This window comes from Urocampus carinirostris, chromosome 17 (assembly GCF_059441175.1).
Source record: "Urocampus carinirostris isolate Australia breed hairy pipefish chromosome 17, RoL_Ucar_1.0, whole genome shotgun sequence".
In the NCBI taxonomy this organism is placed as follows: domain Eukaryota; kingdom Metazoa; phylum Chordata; class Actinopteri; order Syngnathiformes; family Syngnathidae; genus Urocampus; species Urocampus carinirostris.
In genome coordinates, this window is record NC_142365.1 from 14,332,453 (window position 1) to 14,350,854 (window position 18,402).

Here is an 18,402-nt window from a genome sequence, read left to right on the forward strand (position 1 = left end):
TAAGGAGTATCAAAATTTGAACTCAGTTCAAAATAATTCACAACTACCGTAAATTCCGGACTATAAGCCGCTACTTTTTTCCCAAACTTTCAACCCTGCGGCTTATTCAGTGATGCGGCCAATTTATGTAATTTTTCTAACGGCCGCCAGCGGCGCTCGAGAACAAAAGGTAAGATTTAGACTGCAATCAATTTTGATGACGTCAGTTGGAAAGAGTAAGATGAGGATGGTTTGCCGTGCTTACTACAAGTACGTTATGTTTTTTTAACAGAGCTGTATACTGCGTTGCGAGCGTGTTGCTAGTAGCGTTTTGCTACCCTTCACAGGCACCGTTTGGGATGAAAGTTATAATATTATTATTAAAGCTTGGAAAACTCTCTCGGTGTACCGTCTTTCTTTGTAAATATGTGTAACCATGTATAGTATGTATTTGCAATTGTATATTTTTGTAATGTATTCATTTTAAAAACTTATTCTGTTATGTTCTGCACGAGCAAATGAGAAAGAAGGGGCGGGGCAAACGCGGGCTGACGGGAAGTGGAGTAAAGGTGAGACGTGTTTGTGGACGCGGCCGACAATAGTGGATATATATTTTTCCCACCCTTACCTTTGGAAATATACACTTTTTTTCCTTGGATTACTTTCAACGGGCACCCGGACTCTGCAGGTCTGCAATAAATTTTAAGTACCGGTATCATTTTCCGTTCATTTTGCTGGCTGTGTTTTTGGACTTTCTCGGGTATGGGTTAATTTCGTGTTTGTATTGCGTTTTTTCAATATGGTCGCATGCGGCTAATATACAGGTGCGGCTTGTGTATGTACAAAATCGGTTTTCCTCCTAAAATGTGGTGGGTGCGGCTTATAATCAGGTGCGCTCTATAGTCCGGAATTTACGGTATTTGGAATTTGATGACACAACTCTTGTTCTTATAATGTCATTTTTTTTTGTCTTTTAAGGTTGAACCCAAAAACCCGAGGCAGCATACCCGTCTGGTAAGGATCCGATTATAATGCTAATGTTATTGCTTCTAAATTAAAAACGTTGGGTGTCAACCTGTTAAGAAGTAATTAGCAAGTCATTGAAAAATATGTAGATTTAGTGATTCTCGGTTTTTGACGAATTGCAAAATGTTTCTTGAAATTGATTCTTTAATATATTTTATTAGCCCGTCCTCCTCCAGTCCCAACTCTCCGCGGTCTCCGTCCTGGCCCATGTTCTCAGCGCCGTCCAGTCCGCAACCTGTATCTTCGGCCTCCAGTGACTCCTCCCCCATCAGGTCAGTCATCATACGTCAAAATATTCAGGGGAATAAAGTTGGAGGAAGAAGAGGATTTTATGGTTAGAGTTGGAGCTAGGCTTGCAGTAGAGGTAGAGTTAGGGATGTTGTGGGGTTAGAGTTATGGTTAGGGTTATTGTAGAGTGGGTGAGGGTAGGGTTACGTTTACGGTTACAGCTAGAGTTAGGTTTAGGGTACGGTTAGGGTTATGGCTAGGGTTACAGTAACAGTGGGTCAGAGTTCAGGCTAGGTTTAAGGCTAGGTTTGGGTTAAAGCTAGAGTTAGGTTTAAGCCTAGGGTTAAGGTAGGGGTAGAGATATGGGTATGGTTACGTTTACTGTAGGGTTATAGTTACAGCTAGTGTTAGGTTTAAAGCTAGGGTTGGGCTACGGTTAGGGTTATGGCTAAGGTTACAGTAACAGTTAGGGTTACAATATGGTTATAGTTAAAACTAGGGTTGAGTTAAAGGCTAAGGTTTGGGTTAAAGCTAAAGTCAGGTCGGAGGCGAGGGTTATGGTAGAATAGAATAGAATAGAATATACCTTTATTGTCATTGTTACAAAATGGGTTAACATATTGTGACAACGAAATTGGGCATGACACTCCAGTTTTACACATTCACAGTGAGGTATGAGACAAGAAGATAAAGGAACAGAGAAGATAAGGTTATAAAACAAGGGGGATAAGGCTATAGTTATAATTTACATGGTATTTACACAAGAAATGTCGGCATGTGGGATGTTACATACAGTGTTGTCGTGATACCGTTGGTATCGTAAGGGTTGTGCAATATTGCATTTGGTGCAAAGTCATCATAGTGCAGGGGTAGAGATATGGGTATGGTTACGTTTACTGTAGGGTTAAGGTTACAGCTAGTGTTAGGTTTAAAGCTAGGGTTGGGGTACTGTTAAGGGTTATGGCTAGGGTGGGTCAGGGTTAAGGCTCAGGTTAAGGCTTGGGTTAGTGCTACGGTTAGGGTTACAACATGGTCATAGTTAAGGCAAGGGTTACAACCAGGGTTAAGTTAAAGGCTAAGGGTTCGGTTAAAGCGAGAGTTTGGTTTAAGGCTAGGGTTAATGAAGAGGTGAGATTTGGGAATGGTTATGTTTACTGTAGGGTTAAGGTTACAGCTAGTGTTAGGTTTAAAGCTAGGGTTAAGGTTATGGTACGGTCAGAGTTAAGGCTGAGATTAGGGCCAGGGTTAAAGCAGTAAATCTTCCTCCAATGTTTGATGTGGAATCTTGCAGCATTTGCGGCAAGCGAGCTCGGGCGCTTTACGCCTGCAAGGCCGAGCACGACTCGGAGCTCTCCTTCATCGCCGGCTCCGTTTTCGACAACGGTGAGTCGCCAAAACAAACCCTTTCGAAAAAAACGACTCGGTATTTATATATTCATCGTATTCTTGTTTGCAGTTCACGCCTCCAGAGAGCCGGGCTGGCTGGAGGGAACTTTAGACGGCCGAATAGGACTGATTCCTCGGAACTATGTGGAATTTCTCTAGCGTGACCACACTGGAGGGGGTTGGGGGGGAAAGGGGTCTTGGGGGGGGCATCCACGTTTTTTGCACGGACTTCGGCGACATCTCCGAGTCGCACTTGAAGGGGCCACCGTCATTCCAGCTGGATTCCTTTGGACCAACTTCCCGAGAAGTGCCGATGAGCCTGGAACCATAGTGTGTGTGCGTGTGCATGTGTGCCTGCACACTAGAGTAGTCCTTTTTTTCAGACTTTTGATCAGAGAAGGCTTGGATATGGTGTGAAACCATGAGAAAACACATCTTGTGATGTTTCAGGAGGGATCAGGTAAACTTAAGAAATACCCTAAGGCAGGTATGCCCAAAGTCTGGCCCGGGGGCCAGTTAAGCCCCATGATCACATTTTATATGTGGCCCCCGGTATTGAAAACCGCAGTATAAAATGAATTTGTACCAAAAAAAAAATACTATTTCACCAGAGCCTTTTTACCACTTTGCCTTTGGCTTTCTGTGAGAATCTTAGCCCACCCCATTTCCAGCATGGTGACTGTAAATAAAAAAGGAAAGTTGACTGTGAAAGCCGTGGCTTCCAGGACGGTGGAACTCGGAGCATTTTTTACTGAAATCGGAAACAACTGTGTCTTCCTGATTTGTGTAAGAGACTGACTGTTTTTAAAGAATATAATATAAAGAGGCACATGCCGACTACAATAAGCAAAGTGGAAACAAACACTGTGAAAAGGTGAAGCAACTGAAAGCTGTTTTTACGAGACCCAGCAAGTCAAATGGAAATGCTATAAAGGCTAGCTACGAGGCTGCGGCATTCATGGCCAAGCACTGCAAACCTTTCATGGAGGGTAAATTTATTTAAGACTGTTCAAATGCCAGGCTGAATAGTCGGCCCGCACATAGTTTCAGTTTACCAAATCTGGCCCTCTATCGGAAAAGTTTGGACATCACTGTCCTAAGGTCAATTTTGCCCAGTAATATAAGCAATCAGAGTTGTGCTTATAAACATATTTTTAAGTTCATTTGACTCACATATGGTGTAAAACATTGAAAAAAACATGCGTGTCACATTTACTCACGAAGTACCTAAATTGGAAAACATGGCCTCCAGTTACAAAGGCGTTTCAGGATACAAAGTCAAAAATACAGTACAGTTTGCGCTATTAGCCGCTCCCAGAGTTTCCATAACGTAAACAAACTGGCCATCGCTGAAAATCTGCCTGGCAACCCAGTGCGCTCTCTTGCTGCCAGCATGCTCCTCGTGTCACCGTCACAGTTCAGAGACAACGAGGAACAGTGGTTCCAGCAAGATAGCAAGGGGGAGGACGCGAACCATCATTCAATCAGCCCCAATTTGAGACGTTTAGCAAAGTCTTGGAATTTGTGGTTTGGAATCACCCGGAAAAGGTGTTAACAAGTTGGGCTATAGTTACGTCTGCCTCACGCATTTCCGACAGATTGGCAAAATCTGGCAAAAGCAGACGTCGTTGGATCAGTTTTTGAAATAACGCGAGGCTTATTCTTTGTTTATTTATATGATGTGCCTCTTGTTTTATGTTTATTGTGCGGTAATCTAATTTTAACATTATTTTTAAAGGGCATAAGAACATTTTTTCGTTCTTATGCCCTTTTATGATTAGAAAAAATATACTGTACTTTTGCAGTGTTTGGAACTGATTAGCACATTTACATTCAGAATGTGTCTCTACTTATGAAGTATTCAGGTTACGAAACTACTCCCGGAACTGATAGAATTCATAAGTAGAGGTACCATTTTATTTTATTATCATATTTTATTAATTGCTAATTTTTTTCCAAGTATTGGAGTGAAAAGATTGATGACTGCGAATGCAAATTCTCGCCCGCTTCCCCCGAGGAGGGCAGCTGCTTTCCCATCATCGGCTGGCCTATGGACCTCCGTCGCTTGCCTTGTTGCATTTGCAGTCGCCATACATCTGAAACTAAACTGGTACAAAATTAGCAACAAATAATGTCTTTTGAACCCAAATTTCAAACGCACTTTCACAAAAAATCCTTTCAAAGCCCAGCTCTAATTGTTTATAATGAAGGGCCAAATTGTCCTGGGGGAAACTCTTAAATATGTTCGATCCATCTGAAACTCCACAAGATGTGTTTTCTAATGGTGTGAAACCATTATATATATTATATATGAGGACTTCACGCGTGTGATAGTAATTTCATAATTGTGAGCTTTTTTTTCATACTGCACTGACTTCTTCCGGAGATTTTTTCGCAGATGCCACAGGCAATTGAATGTCTCCTCTCAGATTGGCTTTCAGGATGCTGTAAAAACAATTTTCAGCTCCCTAAGCCTTGTGTCTAAAGGCCCCCACAAGTCAGGTGAGGTGGCCCCCGCCAGAGTTTAGCCAAAGGTCAGTCGGCGTTCCCCGCTTGTGCACGCCGGTGTGAAAAATGCCAACAATTTTCAAACAAGAGCCGAGACGTTTTTGAGAAGAAAAAAAAATCTGGGGGAATCTTTCTCCTCCTCCAAAATGATGTTGGACGTCCATTGCTAGTTAACTTAGATTCTTCCCAAGTAAAACCAGGCACCAATACTATCCACATGGAAACCTCAAAAATACATTATTACTAGGTCAGTAGGGTTTTGGGTATTTTTAATAATTGTCTAGTTGATAGGTTATAAGGATTCCACATCTCGAGGGTAGCTATTTGTATTTAATGATTGCAAGCTTCATTTCTATGGTTATCATGTTTTTGTTTCTACCTTTCACGGAAAGCCTTAGGATCCATAGCTAATAGTCACAGAACAAAATACTCAGTATTGTATCGCAGACTTGCAAAGTCTTTACATAGCAAGCAATATTTTGAACTGAATCAAGAAAGAGAAAGACATTATGGGAGAAAGTTCAGCCAGTAATGTACCAGCTCAGTAGCCTAGATGGTAGTGTGCCCGCTTTGAGCCTGGGAGGTCGCTGGTTCGCGCCTCGGCCGAGACATACCTAATTGGTATAATGGCGGCGCCCTCTGACTCGCTACAACGGGTCAGGTGTATCGACATTTCGTTCTGTGTACATTGTTACAAAGAATGACAATACAAAGGAAATTATTATTATTATTATTATTATTATTATTATCAGCATCTTCAGGATGTGACACGAACCTATAGCAGACCAGCATATTTTATGACAGTGACCATTGGCAGACAGGCATCTTAGAGATATAACTATGTTTGAATTTGTTTGGAGCACCCGAAATAAATTTGTTTGATGCTCTACAGTGGGGAAAATGTCGTTACAAGGGGCTGAGAAAAGATCTTTTTTCACAATTTAACATGAAACATCATAGGTTGGGGTTGCTGTTTACCAGGGTTCTACTGTATTTTCATATTCCCAGTCAAGCCTGTACCAATCCTATGGGGCTAGTGTTGGAGCCATAGTTAGGGTTTTGGTAAGGGTCAAGATTAGGGTTTTGGCTGTTATTGGTATGGATTTGTTTGGAGCTAGGGTTATGGTTAAAGCTTTAGTTGGCATCTGAAATGGTAAAATCTCTGTATTTCATCGTAGGGTTGTGGGTTCAGTGCCTAGTCAAGGCCGTACAATTTTTAAGGTTAGAATTTTGGTTGGAGCTAGGGTTAGGGTTTTGTTTGCAGTTCAAAGTTTGAAATTGGGTTCTGTAAAATCACCAACACTTGTAGCTTAAGTAGTAAGCTGCCTGATTACTGCACACAGGGTTGTGAGTTTGTTCCTCAGTCAAGACATTAGAACATCTGGGGTTAGGGACCTAGTGTTGAAACTAAAGCAAGGGTTTTGGTTGGAGCATGGGTTAAGGTTTTGGTTGGAGCTGAGGTTAGGTTTTCTAGCATTCACCATCACCGGTAGTTCAACTGATAAACTGTCTGATTTCTTAGTAGTTGTGCTACCAGTACTTCTGTTTATCCTGATCAAAACTCTTAACTATAACTCCAACCAAAACCATAACGCCAAAACCCAAGCTCCAACCTGAAACCCAATTCCAACAAAGACATTAACTCTAGAACTTGTGCTGTCTTGACTGAGGATCAAACCTGTGGCTGTAATACAGTCATCTTACCAGGTGAGCTAACAGTGATTAACACTAATGTGAGCTGCAATCAAAACACAAAACATAATGCCAACCAAAACCCTAAAACTTCTGCTGCTTTACTGGGAATCTCAACTCTAGTTTTAGCCAAAACCCTAACCATAGCTCCAATACTATACCACTAATCATGAGTCCATCACTAGGCCCCTAACCCTCTAATATGTAATGGCTTGACTGGGGATCAAACCCACAACCCTGTGAGCAGAAATCATGTTGCCTACTAGTTGAGTAATCATAGCTCCAACAAAAACCCTAACTCCAGTTCCAGCCAGAACACTAACCCCAGCTCAGACCAAAAACATAATCCTTAGCCTAGCTCCAACCCCATGTTTGCATTTTCACTAACACGCAATAGTTGGGTGTCCTCGTATCATCTCACCAAAATCAATTCTGCCCAAACTAAAACGCTGCTTTTGCAACGTGGATCCCTGTGCCAAGGGATTAGAAATACAAACTCTCTGAAAAAAATCATGTGTGTTAATATTGATGTAGGGATTCCGCCATTTTGTCTGCTTACCATCTACTATCACTGATTGACTAAAAGCACTGCCCAAAAGGCGAATACATCCGCCTGCGCAAACTACACTTTTTTATTATTTTCAATCAAAAGCAGCATCTCAAACTTCCGCTTCATTCTCTGGACTCTCAAAACCCGCTCCAAATGTTTTCTCCTCGGGTCTACACGATTCACGAGACATTATCGTGCCTAACAACGTTGTTGACCTTTGCACCCTATTTCAAAACAAAGCGTCAATGTGAAACGAGACTACTTTTATTTATATTTTTTTTCTTATCATCTCAACTGAGCTCTTTTATTGACTTTGTACATATAAACTTTGTATGTTGTTTTTCTTGAATATGACATTTTTATATTTGAATTTCTAGCTACTAACTATCTGATTTGTATCTTGAAGGGTTTTGTTCCAGCCTTAAAAAGGGGTGAAATTGTATAATGATTTTTTTACATGTTTGGGAAACGTGGAAAATAAAAATGTTTGAAATCCTTTTTGGTCCTGTGTGAAAATGTATTTACTCTCACTCAAACCTGCTTACCAAAAGACCAAATATGTGGTTTGTGGGTCAGAAATTGACCATTAGTGAGTCCATTCTGGCCTGTTGGGACACAAACTACATCGGATGTTTATAAGTTCAACTGATTTTGTTACAAAGTTATTTGCACTAAACCTCCAAAATGACCTCCAATTTGCAGCCTATATGAGTCAATGATATTGAGGAGAAGAACAGACTTTATTGTGTAATAATTTCTTACCCTAGTGGTAGTTAGGGCTGGGGATCCCGCTAGGATTAAGTTAATTCTAGTGTTTGGGATAGGGTATGGGTTTAGGGTTAAGCCTACAGCTGGGGATACTGTTAGGGTCGAGGCTAGGTTTAGTGGTAGCAATTGTAGGCTAAGGGTTAAAAGTTGAGTCCAGGCTAGGATTGTGGTAGGGTTGGGTTAGGTTAATAGGTAGGGTTAGGGTAGCGTTAAGGCTAGGTTTAACGTTAATATAGGGTTTAGAGTAGGGTCAAGGCTAGGGTTGGGGCTAGGTTTAGGGGTATAGTAGGGAAAGGGTTAAGGTAGAATTCATTATAGGATAATGGTAGGGTTGGGGTTAAGGTAGCATTAGGGTTAGGGTTAAGATAGGGTTTTGGGTAGTGTCAAGGCTAGGGTTGGGGATGCTCTAAGGGTTGAGGCTAGGTTTAGAGGTGCGAGTAGTAGGGTAAGAGTTAAGGTAGAGTGCAGGCTAAGATTATGGTAGGGTAAGGGCTATGTTTACAGGTATGGTTAGGGTTAAGGTAGCCTTAAAGCTAGGGTTACGGTTGGTTTCAGGGTAGGGTTAAAGCTGGGATTTGTGGCTACTGTTAGGGTCGAGGATAGGTTTAGGGGTAGTGGTATCGTTAAGGTGGAGTTTGGGCTAAGACTATGTTAGGGTTAGGGTTCATGCTGGTGTAAGGTATGAGGCCAGGTTAAGGTAGGATTCGAAGTAGGGTTAAGGCTAGGAAAGGGGCTACTGTTAGAGTCGAGGCTAGGGTTAAGGGCAGTGATAGGGTTAGGATAAAGGGGGAGTTTGTGGTAGGGTGAGTGCTATGGAAGGGGTTAGGGCTATGTTTAAGGCTAGGGTTAATGTAGGGTTTGGCGTGAAGTTAAGGGTAAAGTTGAGGTAAAGTTAGGGTTAATAATAGGGTTTGAGGTGGGCTTAGGGTTAAGTTAAGGTTAGGGCTAAGGTAGGGTTAAGTTTAGCCAGGGGGTTAAGGTAGGGTTAAGTCTAGGAAGAGGGTTAAGTTTCAGATTCAGATATACTTTATTGTCATTCTAGTACACGTGTATACAGAACGAAATGTCGATACATCTGACCCGCACAGTTTCCTTGAATGTACAGATATAAATAAAATGTTGTATTGAAGTACTAATAATATACTAAATATTTATATCTATGTATAGTATTATACAGTAGTGCAAAGAGTGCAAGAGGAGCAGCTAACCAGATGTGCAAAATAAATAAATAAGTTAGGTTTAAGGCTAGGAGTAGGGTTGGAGCTAAGGTTAGGGAGAGGGTTAAGTTGAGTTTAAGGCTAGGAGTAGGGTTGGAGCTAAGGTTATGGTAGGGGTAGGGTAAGTAATAGGCTTGGAGTTAAGGCTAGGGTTAAGGTAGAGTTAGGGGTAGGTTCGGGTCAGGGTAGGCTTGGAGCTAGAGTTAATCAGCGTTAGGATCAATAATAGGGTAAACCTTGCTTTAATGTTTACTTTAAAACAGCTTACATAATGCTTCCCGAGCATTCGAGAGGAATCAGTCACAGCGAGTCCAAGATTTGGAAAAAAAACAGACTTTATTGTGTAATCGTTGGCAAGTCTAATTACTTCCTGCCGCTCCACCAAATAACAACACAAGAGGAATTTGACAATCAATCAAAGAAGTGAAAATCTGACAAGAGAGCGGCTCCAAATAATAATACACAAGTAAGATCCGAAACTCGCTTTGTGTTTCTTTTTTTTTTTAATAACCACTCCCGCCCTCTCTCACTCAAACATTTTTCATTATTACATTGAAGTGAAATAGCAACAAAAACGATACGGCAAAGCAAACGCTCCGTCGGCCTTTAAACTCTTTCATGATAAAACTTTATACAAAATAGACTCTTATTGGCCGGCTCTGCGAGTGATACATGTGATTTACATTCCGTTTTTTATTTTTTTTGCGGTGTAAAGTGACGAGTCTGCCCTCGCGTCGATAGCTGGGACGGTTACCGGGGCAAGAAAATAAAAGATGCCTTTCAAAGTAAAATCAGAAGTGCTACTTACAATCTAACGAAATATATATTTTTTTTATTCTATTTATATGTTTTGGCTCCTGAGCTTTGGTCGCAGAATCTTAACTCCCCCCCATCGCCCCTGAAAAAAAAAATGACACGTGGCTTTTAAACTGAAGTTTCCTATTTAGCTCACAATAAAACCCGATAGAATTCTACAGTTTTTCCTGATTTGATTTTTTATGGCTGTCTGTTTCCACTTTCATGATATGCGTTCATCTTAAAAAATAAGTCTCTTCTGAAAATAATTTTGTTGTATATTTTCAAATGGACCGAAAACGCACAGGGATGTACGGATCATTCATAAAGGTAATCGAATACCGTACATATTCGCATATAAGCCGAATATAGAACTATAAATTACGATACTGAAATCAGGGGTTCGGCTTATATAAAACAGACTTAGCAACCCACCATGCACCCTCCTCGCCGATCTCTTCCTGTTCAGTCAATTGGCTCCGTTCCTGATTGTGTTTGAGAGGGATCACATCTCATTTTATTGGGATTTACCGTGTTTTATTGCCCTTTTTTAAAATGGGTAAAAATGAGTCCAATTAAGTTGGTGATAAGGGAAAGAAAAAGTGGCAGAATCGTGACTTGATTAGTTGCCCACTTCGTCTGCTTTTTCCGCATTAGTGACGTCATCGGAATGTGTATACCATAGAACTTGTACCCCAAGTTTGCCGACACGACAATAACAAATCCCTATTCGTAGATGTGCCTTATTGATTAATTTATTTTACAGCTATCTTACTCCTTATTTGTATGACCTAAAATAATATTTGCCTCTATTTTCAGGTGTGTCCCGCCCTCATCATTTCTATCCAATACGAGTTTCTGTTTTCACTCAAATACTCTTAGTACAAACATAGTTATGAAGAAAACTATTATAATTTCGTAACGTGGCTGGTAATATTTAAAAAAAAGGCTAATTTAAGTCGATTCTACTTCACTTTTTTATCTTATGCGGTATGTTAATTATATTTACCTTCCATTCCCTAGTTTGTTCCGCCCAGGTCATTTCTGTCCAATGAGAGCCAACGCCACCACAAAAAAATCCAAGTACAAACCAGGAAATGAAGAAAACTATAATGAATTCTATTTAATTTGCAGCTAAGGTTTAAAAATGAGCTAATTCAAGTATGGTTGCCGCTGTACTTTTTAAATTTTATTTTTGAGCGTCATTTGTCCAAAGAAGACAATGCGATCCTCGCTAACTAAAGACCCTGATTTAGTTGGAAAAATCACAAACCAATTTTCCCTCCCGATTTTTGGCTACTTTTGGCGTTCTAATGACAGAAATACGGCACGTGGAATCGATATACGTCACTATTTCCTGGTTTGTATTCTAAGTCCCCCCCTCTCTCATTTCTGTCCAATGAGAGCTCACCTTGTCACCGCGTCGACTCAAAATGGGTATTTTCTCAAAAGTGCAATCTGTATACGATACAAAAGGGAATACAAATAGATTCTATTTATTTTTCCGGACCAATAAAGTGTACCAAAGAACTTTGCTGGTCTTAAAGGGACATTGCGTATAATTTTGCGCTTCCTGATGGTTAAAAAAAATAAAAAATCATAAAAAATATATATATTTTGATTTGAATAATAAGAAAAAATACATGAACTATAATATAAAAGTGCACTCATAGGTAGATAAATTTGTATTTATTTTATATAAGCTAAGGCTAACCTAGAGGGAGCTGACATAATTACACATATATATACATATATATGTGTATATACATATGCGTATATATGTCGTTTTACGGGAAACCAAGAAGCACACGAAAGGCTGGGCAAAAAAAAAAGGAGAAGAATGGTGCTTTTTGGTCACAATGAGACACCGTAGTTTGTATTTATCCTTTGTAGCGCTCGTTTTCGGTTGCACGAAACAATACAGGGCGTTCTAGTGGTTAGACACTATACACAGTCCCATTAATTAGCTGTTATAAGCATTAAGAGCACTTTTGATAACCCACAACGGCTGTGTTGCCCTTTTATTTGCTGTCGTTTTGGCTAGCGTTAGCATTTGCCTTCAAATTTTCCTACAAAGGGCCCTGTAATAATCCTAACAATGAAAACAAAAAAAGAGTGTCCCACTCCGTGAACTACAGTAGCTGTCGGATAGTAAATCATATCTTTGTGTTTAAAAAGAAGCAATAAAACAAAATGAATGCCTTTGCTGGTAAGCGTTCCATTTCGGTGAGCAAAATGCACATTTTCGCATGCATCTTGGCAACGTTGTCATTACGAGTTTCATTTTGTGAACCCGTTGACACTTGGAGCGACGTTTTAGCTAGCGTTTCGCTGTTTTTTTTGCTCCTCTACAAAAAGTAGTTTGCGTGATCGGGAGCGTCATCTTGCAAAAAGATCCCCCGAGAATCTTTTGATAGAATGCTATATTTTAGGCTTCAACGTTATCGATTAAAAAACTCAAAATATTTTCTGAGAATCGAGAACATGCGAGACACAACCGTGAAAAGAAACAACATGTATTCAACCTTTTAAAACGTACTAACGGATTAAAAATTGAGAAGTAGGAGTTTCAAACGACTCCCACTGATTTTATGCCAGGATCGCCCTGTATTTGGCTCTATCCATCCTCCCATAAACTAACGATCTTCTGAAGAAGAGCATGATGCTGCCACCACCATGTTGGACAGTGGGGATGTTGCGCAGTGTTACGCTTGTGCCAAAAGTAATGCTTTGCATTCAGCCCAAAAATTTCATTTTTTGTCTAATCTGACCAGAGCACCTTGTTCCGCCTGTTATTTGTGTCTCGCATGTGACTTCCAGCTAACACCAAACAGGCCTTTTTATGGAGTTCTTTCGGAAAGGGCTTTCTTTTTATCACTCTTCTATGATGAGCAGATTTATGAATAGTATGACTAACTGTTGTCTTATGCAGAGATTGTCCCACCTCAGCTGTGTTTGCCGCAAGTCATCGAATGTGATCATAGGCTTCTTGGTTGCTTCTTTGATTAGTTTTTTTCTTGTTTGGGCTGAGGGTTTAGAGGGACTGGGAGGTCTTGGTAGGTTTGCAGTGGTTTCATTCCCTCTCTATTTTGATATTATTACACACACAGTGCGTTGGGAGATGTGTTAATGTTGCAAAATGTTTTTATAACCCATTCCTGCTTTGAACCTTTCCATAACTTGATGCAGGACCTGCCTGGTGTGTTCATAGGTCTTCAAAATGCGGTCTGCCTCCTTTTACAGACACCTGAGTCCATCACAGGTGCTTTTAAACTTAAACCTATTGACACACAGGTACATTCTGTTTGTCATTGTTAGCCATTACAGTGGATTATTCAGAAGTCACCGGGGAACTTCTGGAGTCGGTTGTCTGAACCGAGAACAGGGCAGCGATATTTTTGCGACACCTTTTCATTTTTTTCATTGTAAATATAATATAAAATGTGGTCCCACTTGATGATTGTGTCTCATATGTTGTTGATTCTTGGTAAATATTTTTTGTTTTTTTTTTAGCTTTAAGAACAAAGCCTGAAATGTAGCAATATGACAAAAATCCTCAGGGGGCCGATACCTCCGCCAAGCACTCTACATGCCGAGGAAAAATCAAGTGCGATGATATTAAGCGAGGTGTTATTTTCCCTCTCTTTTTCTTATTTTGACGCGCGTGCATCCTCGCGACCGCTGTGCCGTTATCCTTAAGAAATACATCAATGGCCAGTCGCCATGGCAACCTCCCTGCTGCTCTTTTAACTGCTTGAGAGCTTGGCCATTAAAAAAAAGGTGAAAAAAAAAATCAATGGGCCCCTGGTTGATTCTGCTATTTGTATATTTCTGTTATATATATATTTCTATTAGAAGCTAGCATATTTAATAAGAGCAGAAAAAGACAGTAGTGGACAATCAGTACGTTGGAGCTGGTGTACATTTGTGAGAATCTCATATTAGCACCCTGAAGGTTAAAAACCGAAAAATAGAAAGTATAAACCTGCTCTGATTTTTGGCACTAGTGACCGAGCCTGAGCTTTTTTTTTTTTTTGTACATCGGACAGGACTTATAAGGATTTTTTTTTTTAAATATCTTACAAAAAAAAAATAGACTCTCTGTGTTATGTATGTATAGAACTTTCTTTTTTTCTCCGATTTGTAATTTTTACCTTAAAGGGTTTGTTTGTGTCATGTGATGAGTGTAAAAACCAAAAATAACAGTAAAGGGAAAAAAAAATGTGTTTTTTTTTCTTTTAATTATTTATAGTATTTTGGTTGTTTTATTATCATTAATATTTATATTTAATAATCGTATTTGTAAAATGTGATTTAATCATCATTTATTTTCTAAGACGTGTCCAAACTATTATTTATTATTTTTACCTGTTCAGGCCATATTTTTGGGTTTAAAACAAATCCCCAAAATAAAATAAGATTTGAAAAAATTATTTGTATGATTTTATTATTATTACTAGTCTAATATATTTTATATCAATGTTTTTTGAAAACCGGATTAGATCTGATATTTTTACTCACTTTAAATCAGAGAGGTCCAAACTATTATTATTATTTTTTATTTTTTTTTCAATTATTTGTAATCAACATCTTCCCATTTTGAGGTTAAAAAACAACAGATAATTCACTTTTGAATTGCGTATATGAAGGTTATAAAAAATGATGTTAAAAAAAAGTAATTTTAAAATCAACTGATTTCAAAGCTCGTTTTTTATGATTAATTCGTATTTTGATACATGCACTGCAAAAATAAAATCAATATAATATGCAGCTCAATTTATGTATATTCTGTCTTACTTTACAAACATTTGTTTCATAAAAATGGAGAAACAATCTTCAAAATATTTATATATTTTTTGCACATTTTATGAAATATTTTATGAAATAAAAAATAATTAGAATAAGCAAAACGATGCAACATTTCAAATAGTTATTTTCAAATTTTGGTAGTATATATTATTAGAAATTTTCACATTTTAGGAAAAATATTTATTAACATTTTGTCATTGATTGAAAAATAATCGAAATAAGAGAAAAAAAAAACAAAAATTTTGAAAAATTACTAGAATACTTAATAGAATTCAATTTTTTTTGCCATTGATTTAATATTCAGGCTTCAAATGGCCCTCGAGCTGTAGCTTGGACACCTCTGGTTTACAATGTATAGATGTATATTTCGAATTTGCAAATTTTATCAATGGGGAAAAAAACAATAAAATACAGTTACTATGCAACGAGCTTTTGTTTTATTAGCCACTGACTCGGCCGAGAAAGTTTTTATACTTCGAAAAAAATAAAAATCCTAAAATGGCGCTGATTGAATGGCTTTTGTATCTGAAAGGCACTGACAGTTTTGTTTTTTTCCCTTCTCACTCGTGCCGACTTCCGAGCCATAGTGCGAGCGTTACAACAGGAAAATCGATCCAAATTCTTTTTCAGTCGTACTTTTTTTTTTTTCATTGCTGGCTTTCGTTTGCTCGTTACAAGCCCAAAGCGATTTGGGCTACATTCTATATACAGATCGGAGAAAAACGAAAAAAAGAAAAAAAAAAACATGATAAAGTTGACACGTTACATTCGGAGGGTCGCAGTGAGCGGATGAGATCAAGTTTTTTTTTTTTTAAAGGTATTCCCAAACAGATATGGTTTTTTAAAAAAAATTAGGATTAAAGATAAAGAGATGTGGCGGACTCGAGAAATTTAGTCTCAAAGTTGAACACTTGCTGTGGAGCTGTGATGTCATTGAAGGAACACAACACTTTCAAAATGGCAAATCCCATTAACACATCATGTGAGGCCAACGCCTAAACAGATAGTGATTTCAGTAAACAGCTATTTCTGCTTGGAGGTTGTGGCTTTTTGTTTGTGTTTTTCGCCGCATGTGTCGCAGTTGGTATGATTTTATCCGGCTAGCTGCCCGTTAGCGTCGGAGCTGCCCACTCGTTAGCGCTCGTTGGCTACCCACTGTGTGTTGTTTGGCAGGCTAGCCTTGATATGTCCCTTGGTTTATACCTGGCCAGCTTTATTGCCATTGCCGGTTTTTGTTGTTGGTTTTCGGTTAGCCTGTCTAGCTTGGCGTTAGCGCCAGTGCTTTGAAATCCCTTCCTACTCGTCGAGACGTCTATGCGCGCCATTTTGAAAGTAAGAAATACTTATTGTTTTTATATCTTCTCATTTGACTCTTTCACTGCTTCAAAATACTGTTTTCTGGTTTAACTTTTAAGCCCGGCGTGTATTTATGTGGTTGCTTTCTAGCATTTTTAGTTGACTACGGTAATCGTACACTGTATGGTCGCATGGCAACCCTTACTTTATATCAACAGTTTGATTGTTGCTGGTTTCACTTAAAGAATCCGAAATTGCACGTCAGCGAATGGTAAGACGTCTCGAGAGTGTAGGACGTTTCGCCAGAATACCGGTTTCGCCGTGTTTGTTGGTTTATTCTCAGCCTGCTTCGCGTTTAGCGCCGTAACTGTTTGTTGTTGGTTGATGATTAGCCTGGCCGCTCATCGGGTGTTTTCCGATCAGCTAGCCTAGCATTAGCGCTGGTTTTGCCACGTCCCTTGGTTTATAACATGCTGGCTTTGTGTTTATTGCCGTAGCCATTGCCGCTTTTTATTGTTGGTTTCCGGTTAGCATAGCAGCTATGACATAGCTCCTCACGGCCTGTCTTTTGATCGTGTTACTCCGCCCTTCGTTGATCGGTCCCGGTTAGCCTCCCATTAGCTCTTTGTGTGTTGTTTTTTTGCCAGTTAGCCAGGTTTGGATTCTCGCCCTTTTTGGTACCATTACTGCAGTGTTTACCATACCAGGGGACGTTTCTGGACGGGCACCAGGGTTTAATTGGTCCCACCTGTCTCATAAACTTGTATTATTAAAACATATGATATCTTTTTTTAGATATACTGAATAAAATGGGGCGTAATGTGCACTTGTGTTTGACATGAACCCCAAACTTTTTACTGAAAATCATTATAAAATCTTAACTAACATATTTCCCAGCTCATACTTGCAACAGGAATCAAACCCAGGTCGCAGCAGTGAGAGCACCAGATTCCAACCACTAGACCACCAGGGGTATAAATGACCAATGAAAAGGCAGTCAATCTTATTTCATTATCACACTATTTTTTTAGTCACGGTACCAGATACAAATGGTAATTAAGTTGTGCATTTCAGATGTTATAATATCAATACATTTGTCACTTACAATGATTAGACTCTAAAACTGCACCAGATCGATGTGTTTGAACTTTGAAATGTACAGTTTTCTTCCAGGGGACCATGCCCCCCCCTAGACTGCCCACCCAACAGGGTCTCACAAAATTATATGACCATACGACCATAACTTAAAACGCCTTTGACTATTAACACGTAAAACAATATGGCAACTGGCATGCTAGGGTGCTGGTGTTCCTGCGATGACATCACAGCGCAGAATGACAAATACGAAACATAATAATTGGAATATACTGATGAAGTATATATAGAGTTTTTGGTGCAAAAAAACTTATTAAAACTATTTCCTTACATGTTGAAGAATTTGGGAACACCTTTAAATAAATGTAAGGCCTGCGATTGACAGGAGGAGGCGGGGCAACCATATTTCCAATCTCGAGTTCCTAAATGACAGGCCGCTGGTTAAACCTGAGCGAAGAGGCGGGGCAGATGGGCGGAGTTGGGGGGCGGAGCTTATTAAGGCGTGGCCGGCGCTCACTTCTGGTGGAAAAGAAGCTGCTTGACGCCTCCGTCTTTGACTTTTGGTATCTGGTTGGTGATGATCTCCGCCAGCATTTCCGGGAACTCCACGCTGAGCGTTTTGTTCATGAAGGTGTAAAAGCAGATCTGGAGGAGGTCCTCCACCATCTAGACCCAAAAAAAATCAAATAGAAACAAAGAAAGGTTTAAAAATACATCCAAAACTTTCTTTTTTTTTCAAACTAGGCATTGTTTTTTTGTTTTTCATTATTATATAACAGAAAATACTGAAATTTTAAATAAAATACCAGCTAGCACTAAATTTGCCAAGAAGAGTGAGCACAGCCTGAAGTGAAAATGTTTAAACTAGGTCCAAAAGTTTCTATTTTTTTTTTTAATTCCATTTTTTTTCTCTTTATCGTTTTACAAATAAAAGTAACTTTTTGAATTAAATATTAGCTTTGAACTTTTTAAAATTGTATTTATTTATTTATTGCACAAAATTAACTACCATCAAGACTCTATTTTTCAGATTTTATGGATTTTTAAAAAAAA

At 39.2% G+C, this 18,402-nt stretch overlaps 2 protein-coding genes across 4 annotated transcripts in view; one reads left to right on the top strand and one right to left on the bottom strand.

Annotated features, from left to right (window-relative positions):
- LOC148349292 (rho GTPase-activating protein 26-like) overlaps positions 1-3,755 on the top strand; it is a 78,286-nt gene extending 74,531 nt beyond the window's left edge. The window contains exons 22-25 of the mRNA XM_088321144.1: positions 958-993; positions 1,167-1,277; positions 2,525-2,616; positions 2,690-3,755. Coding sequence (XP_088177270.1) covers positions 958-993; positions 1,167-1,277; positions 2,525-2,616; positions 2,690-2,778 — 328 coding nt within the window. The 3' untranslated portion in view covers positions 2,779-3,755. The remainder of the gene's footprint in view (positions 1-957; positions 994-1,166; positions 1,278-2,524; positions 2,617-2,689) is intronic.
- A 7,631-nt stretch (positions 3,756-11,386) lies between these two features.
- LOC148349293 (glucocorticoid receptor-like) overlaps positions 11,387-18,402 on the bottom strand; it is a 71,438-nt gene continuing 64,422 nt past the window's right edge. For all 3 annotated transcript variants that reach the window (XM_088321341.1, XM_088321342.1, XM_088321340.1), the window contains one exon: positions 11,387-18,015. In XM_088321341.1, coding sequence (XP_088177467.1) covers positions 17,863-18,015 — 153 coding nt within the window. In that variant the 3' untranslated portion in view covers positions 11,387-17,862. The remainder of the gene's footprint in view (positions 18,016-18,402) is intronic.